This window comes from Ambystoma mexicanum, chromosome 3q (assembly GCF_040938575.1).
Source record: "Ambystoma mexicanum isolate Mex_15411 chromosome 3q, UKY_AmexF1_1, whole genome shotgun sequence".
In the NCBI taxonomy this organism is placed as follows: domain Eukaryota; kingdom Metazoa; phylum Chordata; class Amphibia; order Caudata; family Ambystomatidae; genus Ambystoma; species Ambystoma mexicanum.
Genome location: NC_090926.1, coordinates 984,844,999 through 984,861,179, shown reverse-complemented (window position 1 = coordinate 984,861,179; position 16,181 = coordinate 984,844,999). Strand labels below are relative to the sequence as shown.

Below are 16,181 nucleotides of genomic sequence, written 5' to 3'. Positions count from 1 at the left end.
TACATCAACTCTGTGGAACTCCACTTGTCGAATATTTTGGGCCACCGCCCGACCCAGCACAGGAATAGCAGTCGTAAACTCATCCCTCAATGCTCCTTTTGAGACCATCCGATTGCCGCCATTGGTGGGCCAAAATAATCCTGTAACACACTCAATTTACGCACTCCTTTCTCCCACTTCCGACCTTCTCTCTGCCCCATTAAATGGTCCATGTAACTACTTATCATTGCAATTGTATGAACAACTATGTTTTCAATATGTACTGTAAGGAACTCATGGTGGCAACAGTAAAGACAGACTCAAGTGATCACAGTTCAAGGGTGTTTATTAATCTGAATAGGTAGGTTGGAAAAACACCTAATCTAAACCTAAAAATAAGATGGGAGCAAGCTACGACCATCAAATAATAATAAGGCAGTCCTAGTGGCGTCTTGTCCAATAAAAGGGCCTATACTAATAAAAACATATTGCCAATCCTTACAACTAATACAAAAAAAGAGTGTGGGATAATGTTCACAGAAAGAAGTGTTCACAAATGATAAGTCAGGATGCGGTACCCAGGGGTCTCCCTTCCCCATGTTTTGAGCACAGGACACAGCAGGACGCCGGAGCACAGCACATGCTCAAGCTTTCCCAGCACAAAACTACAGTTCCGCTCTCAGGACCTTCGGGGGTTAAATCTCTTTTCTACAAAAAGTCTCTTGCCTCCGAGGACCTGATATGTTCAAAATAATAAACTAAAAAGTTCCTTTCTGTATGTATGTTGGGTGATTACTTTTCACCCCTGGATCCCCCTCTTCCGGGCTCAGAACCATCTCGTATGTTGGTTTCCCTCTGTCAGGTTCACTATGGCCTTATCTCATACAATTTCACCTGTTGCATTCACAAGTCTTAATACATTTTTAAACAGTTCACTGTGGATATCCCTCGATTGGGTTCACTCTTGCCAATCACACAGTTCTCTTTTCACACTATGCGGGATTCATCTCCCTTAGCTTTCCAATTACGTGCAGGTCAAAGACTTTGACTGTACAGGGGGATTTTGCTAGACCCCTGTTGACCACTTTGACCTTTTCCTTCCGGCTCTCCTAAGGCCTTCTGGTATCGGTAGTTTCAACAGTAGGGGAATCAACCAGAGTCTCTTGAGTGAGCACCCACGTGGTGCCAGACCCCACTGGAGCTGGTCTTCCCGTAAAATGTTAACAGTTCTTTCAGCCTTCCTTATTTTATCATTTGCCACTTTCACTCAACACAGTTCAGTTTCTTATTGGTTTCTCTCCTCGACTCACCAGCTGTGATGGCGCTTGGCTTTTCATGCTTCTGGAGTCAAGGACGGTTCCATGGTAGCAAGCATCTCTCCCTGTCCTGCTTATCAGTGTAGGAGGGCTTTGCATACCATTGACATCTGCTGCAGAACATGCTGGCTATTGTTTGCGGTCTTATGTTTCCTTCCACGGAGGCGTCACGGGTCTAGGTCGGAAAGGGCAAGGTCGCTTCTCTCCTTGTCACCCCTTAGTTTCTCAGCGCCTTTCTTCTCCTCTTAAACTGCCTGCTTGGATAGCTCACTCATCATGCAGTCTGCCTTGCTCGTATTTTGCTTTCGTGCTCCACCTTTTATCCCTGTGGGAACGGGAAATGGATGTCAGGTGTGTGTGATTCTGGTCAATTGCCTGACTCTTGTGTTGGGACATGTCAGGTAAACGGCTCTGGTGTTAGTCCATTTTCTTTCGCAGTTAACAAAAGTGTTTGTGTTGGAAAAGCGGGGTAGAGTTTGAGTATCCTACGTGGTAGGATGGAGAAAAGGTGTTATAAGAAGGGGGATACTGCGTCTCACCCATCGATGTCCCACTTCCACTCCCCAAGGACCCCCCATCCAGGTGATCCTCCCGCACTGGTCCATCCCCAGGAACTGGATCCAATGGCGATGCCACTTGGATGACGGATCCACTGGGACTAGTCAGGGAGACACATTCAGGTTTTTCACAGTACCTTCACCACACAATTGAATTATCATTAATTTATTTTATTTTTATGTTATACTTTAATGTGTTACAGTCAAAGACTTTACACATAAAGGAAAATAAAAATCATGATCAAATAAAAAGCTAATACACAAAATGTAAATTTGAAATACTATACATGCATGCAAGCAGTTCATTGTTCATAGGTTCATGAGATGCATGCTAGGCAAAAAGTAAAATTCATAAAGAGTTTCAAACAGAATTTCCAAACAGAAGTATCAAGAAAACAGAAAAATCACACAAGATTTCCTCGGCAGGCCTTACAGGTGACAGTGACTCTGCACAGGACAACGGCTCTACACAAGGCACCAACAACTGTTCAAATGATAGCCAAATACGATATAGGGCCAACTGCAGACTCTTATTTTCGGTATTCAAACAGCGGAGCCAAAAGGCCCTCTCCCCCACCGAGGAAAGTTTATGAACAAAGTCGCCCAGGTTTAACTTGACCGCAGGAAGCATATTAGGGCATGATGTTGAGATATGCTTCGCCAGTACTGGCAGTCTGATTATTCTGAGAAGCAATAGGAAACTGCGCAGGTTTCTAGAAGGACAGAGTATGAGATAATGCTGCGCTCTCCCCTGGGGTATACAACATATATAATGTGAACTCATATGACTTCCAGCTCTGAAGATGTGAATGATCTTTTAGCCTATGCCAGACCAGCAGTTTTTCTTTGAGCTCCCTCCGAAGCTCCCAATAGCCAAGTTCCCAATCAGGCGACCAATCAATAGAACTGAAAAGACTTAAGGTGACTTGACAAACCCGGAATTCTCTGCGTTTGCCATGTCCAAACCCAATAGTCTTAATAGGTTGCACTGTGGTTTGGTAAGGGCCTTCAGATATAATATGCCAGGTTTCAGCACAAAGCATTCTAGCCATCGAGGAGATGCCCAATTCCAGTCGGATGATTTCCATGGGGACACATGTCCCAATATTCGACACAAGAAATGTGCCTCTGCTCTGGCCACCCAGGACCGATCCACCAGGGTAAGAGATTCAAGGCCATACAGGACAGTTTCAATATGCCTTTATGGGTAAACCCTGCAGAGTTCTTGCTGAAGGCACAATCAGAGAAGTTAATTGCACAGCCTTCCTTTCTCTGGCGTCTTGACATAAGGGGTCATTCCTTCTTCTCTCCGCTCCTACTCAACTCGGGTCCCCTCGATCAACAAAACCGGACGGGCCACTCTTTTTTGGTTAAAAAGCATGACCTGGAGCTTTTGCCTATTGATAACAAGCATACTCTCTGTTGCATAGCTCCACAACCCCTCTGCTTGCTTTCTCATACCCGCAAAAGTCACATCCATAAGGCATAACCAAGATACTAGGCGGGCAAGTATCCATATTCTCAACATTTTCCGGGAGATCTGCTAGGAACATGTTAAACAAGAATGGGCTAATCTGCATCCCTGTTTGACCCCTCTAGAGCTAACCATGGGCCTCGACAATGTCCCCTCGTTGATCAGCCTAACCTGCACTTTGTTATCAGAATGGTGCAGTTTTATAAAATGTAGTCGTACAGGTGGGCAGCCCCTGGCTGTGAGTTTTGCCCATAGCCCCTCCCCTAGCGACCAAATCATCAATTTATATGCAATTAGTTGAAATGTGGAAGGAAGGAGAGCTCAGGGGCAAACTGTGTGTCTTGAAAGCAAGACAAGGCAGAGCAACACAGGTTCAAATCCCAATCCTGCGCTTAGAAACCACTCGCTGGTATTAAACAGGTTATAAAAGAACACTTATAATTATACGCTAATTGTGAACAACGAATAATCTGTATTATTTTATCAATCACAACACAATCACCTATCACACAATACAAATTTCCTGTAAATGTCAACGTTTAGCCTTCAAAGATTAACCCTGAGGGTCGAAACACGTGTTGGCTATGCAATTAAACACTTGTTGCACACCTCAACCAATGATTTCTGACTCATTACTAAGAGAGAATATACTCTCATCCTCTTGATACCAGGCGCGAGTGCGAAGGGTTCAAACCACAAGTACAATTTCTATCCCAGGAAAGTGGGGAACCGTCCTAAGTGAACAGTCAGCAGAGTACAACTCAATTATCAAATCAAGTGCAAGAGTACTATGGTTCTAGTGCTCCAGCCCAATCCTTGTATTCTTTAGAACCGGGACACTGCAGCTGATTATCCTAATATTGAATAACATTGAATATAGAATAACAGGATGCAGAATACCTGCTAACTCGTAATGATGACATCAAAATGCTGTTCACCCCGAGGGGATCAACAGATCATGCATTCAGACCACAAACCAACACACCAGAGAACCTAATACCAACATTTATAAAATTGGAAAGACTGTGCACTGAAGAAATAAACACATTCTGTGAGAACATCACCTTACAAAACTATACAGAACAAGAGAAAGTTCCTAGGGGCTCTCTGCATACTTATATTTCCTGATTTTGAGTACCCCAAAGATGCAGACCTGGCACAGAAATGGGAAGGCAACCTACTATCTGGCTCAAGAGTCGTGTTAGACGTACTTGTGGAGCATGCTGACCGAGAGCATCATAGAATAGTAAGAGACATCGACAACCTGAAACAAGAGATAGAAAACCACCCAGCTGCAGCATCCACCAAGGAAAAGAACTACAGAACCATTTACTCCATATTTAAGAGACAAAAGGACGAGGTGAAACTGAGAAAATCCAGGACATTTGTGAGGGGCCAAAAAGACTACAGGGAGGATCAGATTTTCACGTACCAGCGCAAATACAACGCTATGACTAGAAGCAATTCCTGAGAAAGTAGACCCAGTGCCTCCACAGTCAGCTCAGAAGTGGATAGTGAATCTGAAACAATGGAACCAGGTCTAAATCACCACCAGAAGTCAAATCCGCAAATACAAAAGAGTCAATCGGAAAAATCAAACAGATACCACAAAGCATGTTCACTTCCAGGATCCCTTAGAAGTAGATATGCCTGTTCAGAGAGGGAGAATAGAGGAAAGAGGGGTGGGATACACAAGAACCGCTTCAGGAACCGACAGCGAGCCAAAAATAACCAGATCCAGATTTAAAAAACAACAACAAGATCAAAGACCGCCAGCTAAGTACTTAACTTTTCAAACCATATACTTACTGAGACAGCGGAAACAATGCTCAACATAGGGCTTTCCTTCGCACCTACCAGCACAACAAACTACACGGACACCCATATAGACATTTTCAAGTACACCCGGAAATTGAAACAAAATGTTTTGCTAAACAAATAGTATGGAAACAACCTACTTGTGCCAAACCACCAGTGAGTGATACCATTGATGAATTAAACCACACCCATCTTCTAATAACTCTAGATGAGAATGACGACGCCAGCAACATCTCCAAACAGGAATCGATATATCAGCTAGATATAGAAGAACAGTGTATCACCACTAAAGAACTTAGAAAAAGAAGTCCAAATTCACCCCAAACTTGCAAGAGGATAATGCAATCAACATCTGTCAGAAGGCTGTAACAACTGAACTAAACAAATCGGGAGGTGGAACAAAAAATGAACGGTAGGAAATTCCAGCTGAATCTCTGCCAGATGGAAAGTATGGCCCTAGAAAAACTTAAAAACGATGAACACCTTGTTATAAAAGAAGCAGAAAAGGGTGAAACATTGTCCTGATGGACAAAGTAGACTATATTAAGATGGTAAACAACCACCTAGAAACACCTGAATGCTATGAAACCTCACAATAACAGCAAAAGCATCAAAATTTAAGCCAAAAAGATCATTAACAAATGGCACAGGATCAGGTTAATAACTGATGAGGAGGCCACATTTTTGGTGGTGGAACACCCTCGAAAGCCCACCACATTTTTTACCCAAGTTACATAAGGAATTCACCCATATCCCGGTAGGTAGGCCAATCGTAAGTGCCATGGACTGGGTATCAGAACCAATAGCCCAATACATCAATAATATCACACAGAGATGTGACCTAAATTCCAACCTACATATGTCACACGATGCACATCCTCCGAATCTTAAAAGATTTGGAATGGCAGTCCAACTACATGCTGGTGACACTAGATGTCCAAGTTCCTCTACACATCTATTGATCATGCCTTAGCTTTAGAGGCGATGGACTTCACATTGGTAAACGAGTCTGCATCTTTTTTCCTTGCACTTGGAAATGTTGAAAGAGCTATTACTCTTTTCACTAACAAATAACGTGTTCCTCTTCAATGGAATCTATTATACACAAAAGAAGGGGTGGGAGTCGGCATGGGAGCTACCTATTCCCCGGTGTTAGGAAATCTATTTATGAAAAAATGTGAGCAGGTCCATGCCCTATCAAATACTGGATTTAACACGATCATTGTAAAAGTTTATCGTTACATCAACAATGTTAACCTGATATAGTCCAGTTTAGAAGAGGAACTAGCCCAGTTTAACCACTTTCTCAACTCTATTTCTTTTGGTATCTAACATCCAAATGAAGCAATTCCAACATAGACCTTTTAGACATTTGCATTACTGTGACAGAAGGACAACTGGATACAATGACCTTCCGTAAACTCACAGAAACCAACTCTCTACTACATGCCAGCAGTTGCCACAAGAAAGTGTGATTCATAATATCCCCAAAGGAGAATATATAAGAGCCCGAAGAAACTGCAAAAATGAGCCAGCATTCCAGAAAGAATACCAATTGCTAAGAGAAAGATTCTTGTCAGAGGCTATACAGCAGAAATAGTCACAAAAGCAGAAAAGGAAACAAACAAACTTGACAGGTCCATGTCCCTGACACCCAAAGTTAGGAAAAGGGAAACAGAAGACACCTAAACAAGATTTGCGACAAGATACAACCAAGACAGTCCCAAAGCCCATCAGATTATCAAGAAACACTGGCACATTCTCCAGATTGACCCAGACATCAAACCCTGGGTATCGGATGTCCCTCTATTTTCCTTCATGAAAGCACCCACACCTGAGAGTATCCTCAGCCCTTATTCATGACACTGACCACCGCTGCCCAAACAAACTGGCTTCTAAAGGCCCAAGCAAAAGGGTTCCATAAATGTGGAACTTGTACAATGTGCCCATATGCTCTGTCCACCAACGTAGTCATATACAAAGACACAGATCAACACAACATCAAACAATTCATCAACTGCCACTCAAAGTTTGTGGTGTTCGTCATTATCTGTGTTTGTGGCAGGAAATACATAGGCCACACAATCAGGGAGCATCTGAACATACTGGGCTCCCAGGACACAAAGTATCCCCTGACCAACCAGTGACAGGATCAACATCAATTGGACAACAAAAGGGGCATATGCTTTGCAGGACTGGAACTGATCCCTCCCAATATCGGAGGTGGCGACAGGGAGCTACAACTCCTACAATATGAAGCGAGACTGGTCTGCAGACTATTGTCCACTGAATTAAACAAGGAACATGAATGTAATGTGTTCTTCTAAATGTACTTGTGTAATGTCATATGATGCATTATACGCAAGGGGACGTAAGCCTTCATTGCTCTAGCCCACCCCACCCTTCTACACATTCAGCGGACTCACCCTCATGTCCCCCAGCATCTATCAGCCTAATGGGGGCTGTCTTTTAGTCCACCCCTACTGGGTTAATCCCAGCGGGCCTCCAACCTCCAATAGGCCCTCCAGATCGTTCTAACAACACTATCATGTGACTGATCAGCACTAGACCCCCAGTGACATCCATACAATCAAGCCAGGACTGTGGGACAATTCAGAGCTCCTTTTTGTTCCCCCCTCTCATCAGAACCCTCCTCATTGATCACAGCAATGATCTTGCACTGATTCATTAATTAATACGTGGTTAGATTAATTGACAGACATAACGAATTGTTCAAGGCCCTCCGCCTGTCCCTCAAATGCATTATCTGTGCGGAGCGGTCTGCCGCCAGAGACATTAAGCCCCTGTAAGGCCTGCAGTCAGGAGTATGTTACTCCTTCTCGGTCCAGTGCCATCAAGAAAATGCCTTCTGTGTGTTAAGGTTCTATTTAGCAATCCAGGGAGCTACCACCACCCCCTGCATAGAGCCTCGATCTTGAAAGAGGTTCTTTGCTTCTGCTCCAGGGCCAGCCACACCACACTGGTGGCCCCACATTCACTTGCATGACTGCAGCATCTATAACCAGCCACAATATAGTCCACAAGCCATACCTATAGCCATTATGCCAGGTACTGGGATCTAGATAACCCTGCCCAGTCACCACTGCCCACATACAAATTCACGGGCACACGGCAAACTGCGAATCTAGCAGGATACCATCAACGGGCCAGGGGTCCACGCAATGATGCACACTCACGTAATTTTACACCAATCCACACTTTCCACAACAGGTGTTGCATGAATGCACCCGGCATTACACCCGTGCATCCCCCAATACGTACATGCTCCTACCTGCCCCCAGAGGCTACTCCAGCGTCCATCAACTCTGTGGAACTCCACTTGGTGAATAATTGGTGCCACACCTCGACCCAGCACAGGAATAGCTGTCAAGCATTATATTAACTTGGTAAGCTCATCGCTCCATGCTCCTTTTGCGACTATCCGGTTGCCTTCCTCAGGGGGCTACAATAATCCTTTAACACACTCAACTTATGCTCTTCTTTCTCCCTCTTTTCTCCCTTCCCTCTCCTCCCGTACAATGGTCCATGTAAGTACTTATCATTGCAATTGTATGAACATCTATGTTTTTAACATGTACGTCACCACACAATTGAATTATCATTCTTTTTTACCCAATTACTTGAAATGTCTGTACTAATGAGGTCAGCCAATGGTCTGAAGTAAATATTGGAGAAGAGTGGAGAACGAATGGACTCCTATGCGACATCGCAAAAGTAAATGTACATCCTCGAATTTAAAAGGAGGTAGAGAGGTTTACTGGGTATGGTATGAAAAGGACTAGATCTGGGGGAGCTTAGATTTGAATTCCAAGGCAGTTTGGAAGGGCCAGAAGGCTTGCTTTGTTGACAGTATCGAAAGCAGCTAAGAGAACAAGGAAGTTGAAAGAGCAGACGCCGCGAGTATCGGAGTTTTCAGATGTCAACAGTTACTATTAGTATGAAACACTCTGTTCCCCTCCCCGGACTGAAACCAGTTTGTTAATGGCGGAGTAAGTTGTTGTTTTTTCCATGAATGGACTGAGCTGGGCAATTACTGCTCTCTCCTGGAAATGGTAGTTACAGGATTGGTGGGAAATTCCTGGGTATGACAGGTCATGGGCTGGTTTCTATAGGAGGGCTGATCACTGTGTGCTTCAGTCCTTTCTGATAGTGGGTTGAGGGGTTTTAAGATCTTAGGTAAGCAGAGGTCTCTGGAAGAGCCAGTAGGTTTACAGTAGGTGAACACGTTGTCAAAGAGCTCTCAACTGGTAGGGGAAAAGGAGTATAAGATATTGGAGGAAGGTGTTACGTTGTGGCGAGGGATGGTGGCATCTTAGTTTGGGACAGGGGTGATATGATGATGGTTTAGTGATGTTGCCGATTTTTCAGGCGACAAAGGTTGATAGGTTGCTGCATAGTTGATATGTTGTGTAAGGGTGCAGAAGTAGGAGACTGACACACAGGTGGCATGCTATTGGTCATGTACTTCTATTTAAACCAGAATGAAAAGGAAACCCCTAACTTTCCCTATTTCCAACAGGGTTGTTCCTGCCTCAAACAAACTAAGAATTCTGTCAGGAGGTTGTGTCAAAAGCAAAGAGTCCACAGTTGGATCAAAAAGCTATTTCCTTCCCTTACACTCAAAATCAACTAAGGAAAAAAGCGGTTGATACTCTTGTTTCGGAAGAATGGTTTCCCGCTTCAGGACAAAGTTGACTTGTAGGAAAAGGGAAGTGTTCATCTTCTAAGGCACAACTTCAAAGTCTCAACAAAACGGTTCCTTGGAATGACACTCCACCAAGGCACATAGAAAATAAGTCTTATAACTTCAGAATAGGGGAGATGATTACTCCTTTTAATCTTCCTTGCATTTCCCACAAGGCCAAGAGAATTAATTGCTTCCATTGGTATATTTTAGGCTTCTTGCAAAGTTCATAAACATCAGGAGAAATTACTCCCTTTCCCTGACACTTCTTAGGCTTTTCACAATGTTCACAACCCCTGGGGAATGTCTCTATTCCCCAGGTTTTTTCCAGATTCTCACACCGCCATTAGATTGACTCCCTTCTTTTGGCTTTTCACAGTGTATATACCTCCTGAGGAATGTCTACCTCCCGCAAATCTTTTTCAGCTTCTCACACTGTCAAGGGAATGACTCCCTTCTCTTGGATGTTCACAGTGTCCACAAACACCAGCGGGAATTACTCTCTTCCCCTGGTTCTTCTTAGCTTGGATTCACCACCAATCTGGCTTACCACTTGGCCAGGTATTCTATCCCTGAAGATCAAAGCCTATAAAACTGTATCAGGGGTCATACTGTCCTTCCCATGGCCCTCTCTTGGACTCACAGCCAACCTGGTTCCCTTCTCTGCCAGGTACTGTGATTATGAAGATCAAGTTACACGCCACTGTATCAGGTAAGGGTAACGCTTTCCTTCCCCTGACTTTCTCTTAGATTCACAGTCAACCTGGTTCCCTTATCTGCCAGGTACTATGATTATGAAGATAGAATAAAGACACAGTGGGCTGCTGTTATGGGTGTGGGTCCCAGACTCCCACTTTATCTCCTCTATGTACAATCCACCTGGTATTCTCTCCTGCCAGGTACTGTGACTATGAGGATCTATGAGGATGCTTTTATGGGTGTGGGTCCCAGACTCACACTTTCTTTCTTCTATGGCAGGGTCCCATATTCTATATTCACGATATTGTTGGTTCCGCCAGTGTCTTAATGACTTGGTGGGCACTCCAGCACCTTCCCCACCACCCATGTGCCTTCTCCCCTGGTGCGCAGTGGTCTTGGGGCCTTGTGGCAGCCTGTGGTCTGCTGTGGGACTCGCGTGAGCTTCATGCTGTCTGCGGCAGCAATCTTCTACCTGCTAGTGGTTCCGCTACCCAGAATCCTTGGTCGCCTGGAGCCTGATTCCTCCAGTCCGCCATCCCCTCTTCTCACTGATGGCCCGACTCCAAAGTTTTTGCCTTCTTCGGTGGCATCCTGGGCCTCTCTCTCGCACACATGGAACCGCCCCTTGCAGTTCATCCAGGGAGGTCTGCCTCCTTTGCCAAGTCCTTCTTCCCTTTTTATCTCACTAAAAGAAAATGGCAAAGTCAGAATGGCTAGTCGGTTCACTTTGGTTCTGCAGTGTACTCCTTAGTATTCTGTGCTTCTTTCTCGTCACAGTATTAATTGGATCAGTTTCCCAGGAGTCAACAAAGCTCTTCCTCGTCTTGGTATTGTAAAGTGAGACTAAACCCAGGTAGTCCTTACTCTTCCTAGTTCCATAGTCCTATATTGGAGGTATAAGAGAAACATATAGGAACAGTAAGAACAGTATAGTGTGGATTGGTGAGAAATGTGGGTTAGGGTAAAGGGGGTTATAGGGATTGTAGGTTCTCCCTGGGTTGTCACTAATCCTGTAGGGGTTTTTCCTCCACATGAGATCCACCCCCAGGGGGACTATCCGGTAGCGGCCTCACCTCCCATTCCTCATGGGAATGGGCTGCCCATGGGCAGAAGTGGCAACATCCAGGGATTTGCCACAGCTGGGTCTGTCATATTTGAAGCAGCGTTGTAACCACAGAAGTCTGTCACAATGTTCAGGGAGGATGAAAGGCAGTTGGAGTAGCATAGATTTTTGGCTTTGACAATCCAGACTTTGTAATGAGACAACGTAGATTTAAGTGTGAATTTGGCTTAATGACAGTAGTGCATATGCCATTACCTCGCTCTATGTCACAAGCTTTATTAATTATGAATAACTCTGGTAGTGCCATTTTCGAGTTATTTGGTGGTGAGGGATTTTGTGCATTTGCTCAATTGGCAATTGTTCAATAGGCCATGTGAGGTGGTGTTGGAAGTTATGGTAGAGTAGAATCTGAAGAGGTTGGGATTCACTTTTCGATTGAGGTGTAGTGAGGTCCAAAGGCAGGGGTCTGAAAACATTGGCTCTCCAGATGTTTTGGAATACAACTCTCATCAACCCTAGTCAGCATAGTCAAATGGTGAGGGATCATGTGAGTCATAGTCTAAAACATCTGGAGATCCACAGGTTGCAGACCCCTAGCCTAAGCAGTAGTCGAATTGCACAAAAAGAAGTAGTGGAACTCTGTTCCCTGCTGGCCTGATCCCGCCCCCAACAAATCCCATCGCCAGGCTCCCTCCAACATGCAATCCAAACCCACAAACTAACGCACCTGCTGTTTAAGGGAATGTTCAGTGCAGTGCACTGAAGTGCAAGTTTAAACTTCTTCCTACATTTTTATTTTAAAAGTAAACCATTTCGTAACAGTTTATTTTTAAAATAAATGTATAGGAAAAGTAAAACCTTTTATTTCAGTTTTTTTTAAAGTAGAGCAGCATCACTCCCATCCGCTCCCGCCCACTTGGACCACTGAGTCTAAGGTGCTGACATTAACTTTGGACCAAGTTCTTTGGAAGATGATGGGTGGGTTATGTTTGCCAATGGTAGGTTTTTTTGCGGGGCAGATTGAAAACCGGATTCCGTAAAGGTCATTCCACGGTAAGGTAGATATAAAGGGAAGAAATAGATCGAGGAGTCGAGGTAAAATATGTCATCCTGGGTGTGACCAGCTGAATGAACATTGTACAATTGTAAAAACAGATACTTAACAATAGAAGTGCAATTACATCATTTCCTTTTTTGTTTTTTTAATAGCTTCATTATCTTAAAATACCCACCATGTTGGCTCTCAAAAATGTCCTTCTTGGAGTGTGCCATGCTTAGATTAAAACCTATGATCTGATTCTTCTGTGGGCACCAAGGCAATGTTTAATTTGCATGTTGCCCACTGATTGATTAATAGAAATGATGCTAAACATGCACAATTTCTACAGCATACCCAAGCACTAATAATGAACAAAAAAAAAAATTAACAATTACAGATGCTGCAACCTCATACTATAGTGCCGTACATGGCCTGGCGAACCCCAGCACACCCTACAGAGCCTATCCCCATGCCTCTCACCTCTTCCTATAATGACAATATCCTCAGTGTGATGGTGACATTCTTTCAGAACACAAGCAATGACAGTGTATGTCTCCAAGTAGACGGCCGGTCCCCACCTTGGAGGATGCCTCCATCACTGCTGCCATCATGCTACATGGAACCACAAAAACGTAGCACTCCCACCCCTTCCTGCAAGATATGTGTGGGATTTAACTGGTTGTGCTGCGGTCAGCCATGGCACGGATCGCTCTTGGAATTGTGCATCTGAGAACTCGACTCTCGCCCACAGAGAGAGCGTGAGTGGGAACAAGCCACAGAGACAAAGGGGGCAAGAGAATGCAAAGAAAACAAGCAAAAGAGAAAGAGAGGGCTCTAGATTGGCTGTAATAGCTGGGTATAGCTAGTTGTTTTATAAAGCACAGCAATAGGGTGTTAGGTCAGTTTTGAAGCACTGCTATTTATTAAAGAAAAAATGAAGTGAAACTCACAGAGGAAATTATTTACTCAGTCTGATACAAATAGATCACGTGGAAGTAGTTTGGTTTAGAACTTACATCTCCTGGTTCCATAGCCCACAATTTAGCTCCTAGACCTCACCCCCACCCTATTGACAGCAAGATGAAGAAGGTATGAGAGTTCTGTAGATAAGCCTTCACTTCATATGTTTGACACCAAACAGCTAACTTATTAATGCAGCATTTTGAGACTTTCTTTTTTTGTTTAAAGTTTAAAATATATCCTATACACTATATGACAAATGTTCACCATGGTTTTCTTACCAATCTGTCCATTGTAGCAACCGCCGGCCAAAATGTGTGAATCTTTGGGGTTATACTCTAGGCAGACAAGAGGCGAGACAGGCTTCAGGGTCAATTCTGGCTTGTTGGGGTTCTCTAGAAATAAACACATGTGGTATAATTTCAAGAGGATGAATTGACTAAGCAAACAATCACACAAACTGAAAATATCAGCAAAGGGTGCATTACTACACCATTAAATATGTCGCACAAAGCATGTCTATACCACGTGTGAAAAAGGACAGGCAGAAAGCACATCATTTGTATAAGTCAAATGCAGGCACTAGGTATATTAGGTACAAATAGGCTTTTTAAATTTCAGTAAAATAATCAGAGTTAATCCGATTTCTGCCCTCTGGAAATCATTTTCCTGTTTAGTGTTTTACTTTACCCTTCATAAACACTTGATGGCAGCACTGACCTGTTACACATGGATTCCCATATTAAATAAATGGGCGCCCCTGAGCAAAATGTGGGAAGGCCGGGCCACCCATAATGCCAAATGAACAGTAAGTACAAATGGCTATAACAATCGTGTGCCGCTACAGCACCCTACTCCCAGTATAGTCCCTGGGCTCCCCACCTGCTCCGATCACAGTCTCTGGGCTCCCTCATCCCACACCTAGCCTAGTCCCTGGGCTTTCCCCAGCTCTCCCCACCCCACCCCACCCCACCCCACAACAGACCCTGTGCTCTCCCCACCCAAATCCTTGGGCCCTCCCCCACTTGCTCCCATCAATATCCCATGCCCCTTCCTCCTTCTCCCAGCACAGTCACTGGGCAAGTGGTGGCTGTAAAACAAAATGTAAGTGGAGGTTCATACATTTTCCCCCAGATATGCCATTGCGACCAAGCATAATGAGGGAGCCCGAACCAATCAATCAATCAATGGGGGGTTTCAAGTGAGTACTACCCCCCTGACATTTTTTGAAATAATGGGTTAAAATGGTGCATTTAAGAGCATACTTTTAAATAGAAAATGGTGCTGGGGTGCCCAGGGGGCAGGCATGGTATCTATGATAGATGTCCGGTAGAAAGATACCATCCTTGTCCCCTGGGCCTCACAGCACAGAGCACACGCACACAATCCAAGTGATTATTTGTGTATGCAAGGTGCTGGGGGGAATGCAAGGTATTTTTTACAGGACATCTATGATAGATGCTCAGTAAAAAAATACCATCCCTGTCCCCTGGGCTCCACAGTGCCTCAGAAGGAAAGCTGTTTTGGCAGGCAGGTAGGGGTATTGCGCAACAAAGGCATTTATAAAATGCCTTTGTTGTACAACCCTCCGGGGACACGGGGACAGACAGACATACAGACAGACCACACACACACACAAATAAAAGGGCCTTTCTGCCCCGGTCCTGAGTGTCCTCCCCAGCTCTCGAGCTCCTACATCATGAACAGGAATCGGGAAGCAAGAGCTTCCCGATTCCTGCACATGTGTGCAGGGGCTTGAGCCTGGGTGCTGAAATGCCCCACTCCAGCCGGCTCGGTCTCTGGAGCTCTCCCTCGCACATACAGACATGCAGCTCCCCAGCCAACATTTCCAATAAGTTATGTAAGGCAGGCAAAGCAATACGTACCTAGCCTTGCATGACTCACATGAACGGGTGGGGAACTGAACTGTCGTGGGGAAACAGCGTTTCCCTACGACAGTTCCGCTAGCCCAGGAACACTCGCTCAGCTGGAAAAAGCAACTGAGGGAGGTTCGCTCCTCCATAATGGGTGAGGGGGCCAGTGGGTTGACGCCCCCTCACCCATTATGGACTAGCCGCTTCACTTTTTCATGCCTCCCTTTTTGCAACAAAAAAAAGAAACATTTTTTATTATTTACATTCTATGCTGGTGTGTCACGACCCTTCCCCCCCCCCCCCGGGACTAAGGCTGTGTCCCAAAGTTTGAATCATAGGTCCTACTAGAAATTTCCGGGTGTTTTCGTACCTCTTTATGATCCAAACTGAAAGAGGTCATATGATGTGTTCCCTTTAATAAGTATTTATTGTATGGGTATGGACACATTTTTTTTAAAGTAGCAATTTAGAGTTAATTATTGGGTCCCTAAAGCGAAAGGGCTGAAAAACATTTCTTAGCCATTTGTCAGAGAAGACCCAAAAGGACTATTTCATCAAATGTTGTCTTGTATTGCAATGATTCTCTATAAAATACTTATCCATTCAAGTTCTATTTGGGAAATGGCCCAAAGAAAGAAATGTTTTAAGCAAAACCTGATTGTGTTCTCTAAGGTAAAGACCCTTGGATCCAGAGGGT

At 44.4% G+C, this 16,181-nt stretch overlaps 1 protein-coding gene across 7 annotated transcripts in view; it reads right to left on the bottom strand.

The window, feature by feature from the left end:
* The window catches only part of DNAI2 (dynein axonemal intermediate chain 2), a 231,344-nt gene that overhangs the window by 133,693 nt on the left and 81,470 nt on the right, over positions 1-16,181 (bottom strand). For all 7 annotated transcript variants that reach the window (XM_069655122.1, XM_069655124.1, XM_069655126.1 and 4 more), the window contains exon 6: positions 13,892-14,005. In XM_069655122.1, coding sequence (XP_069511223.1) covers positions 13,892-14,005 — 114 coding nt within the window. The remainder of the gene's footprint in view (positions 1-13,891; positions 14,006-16,181) is intronic.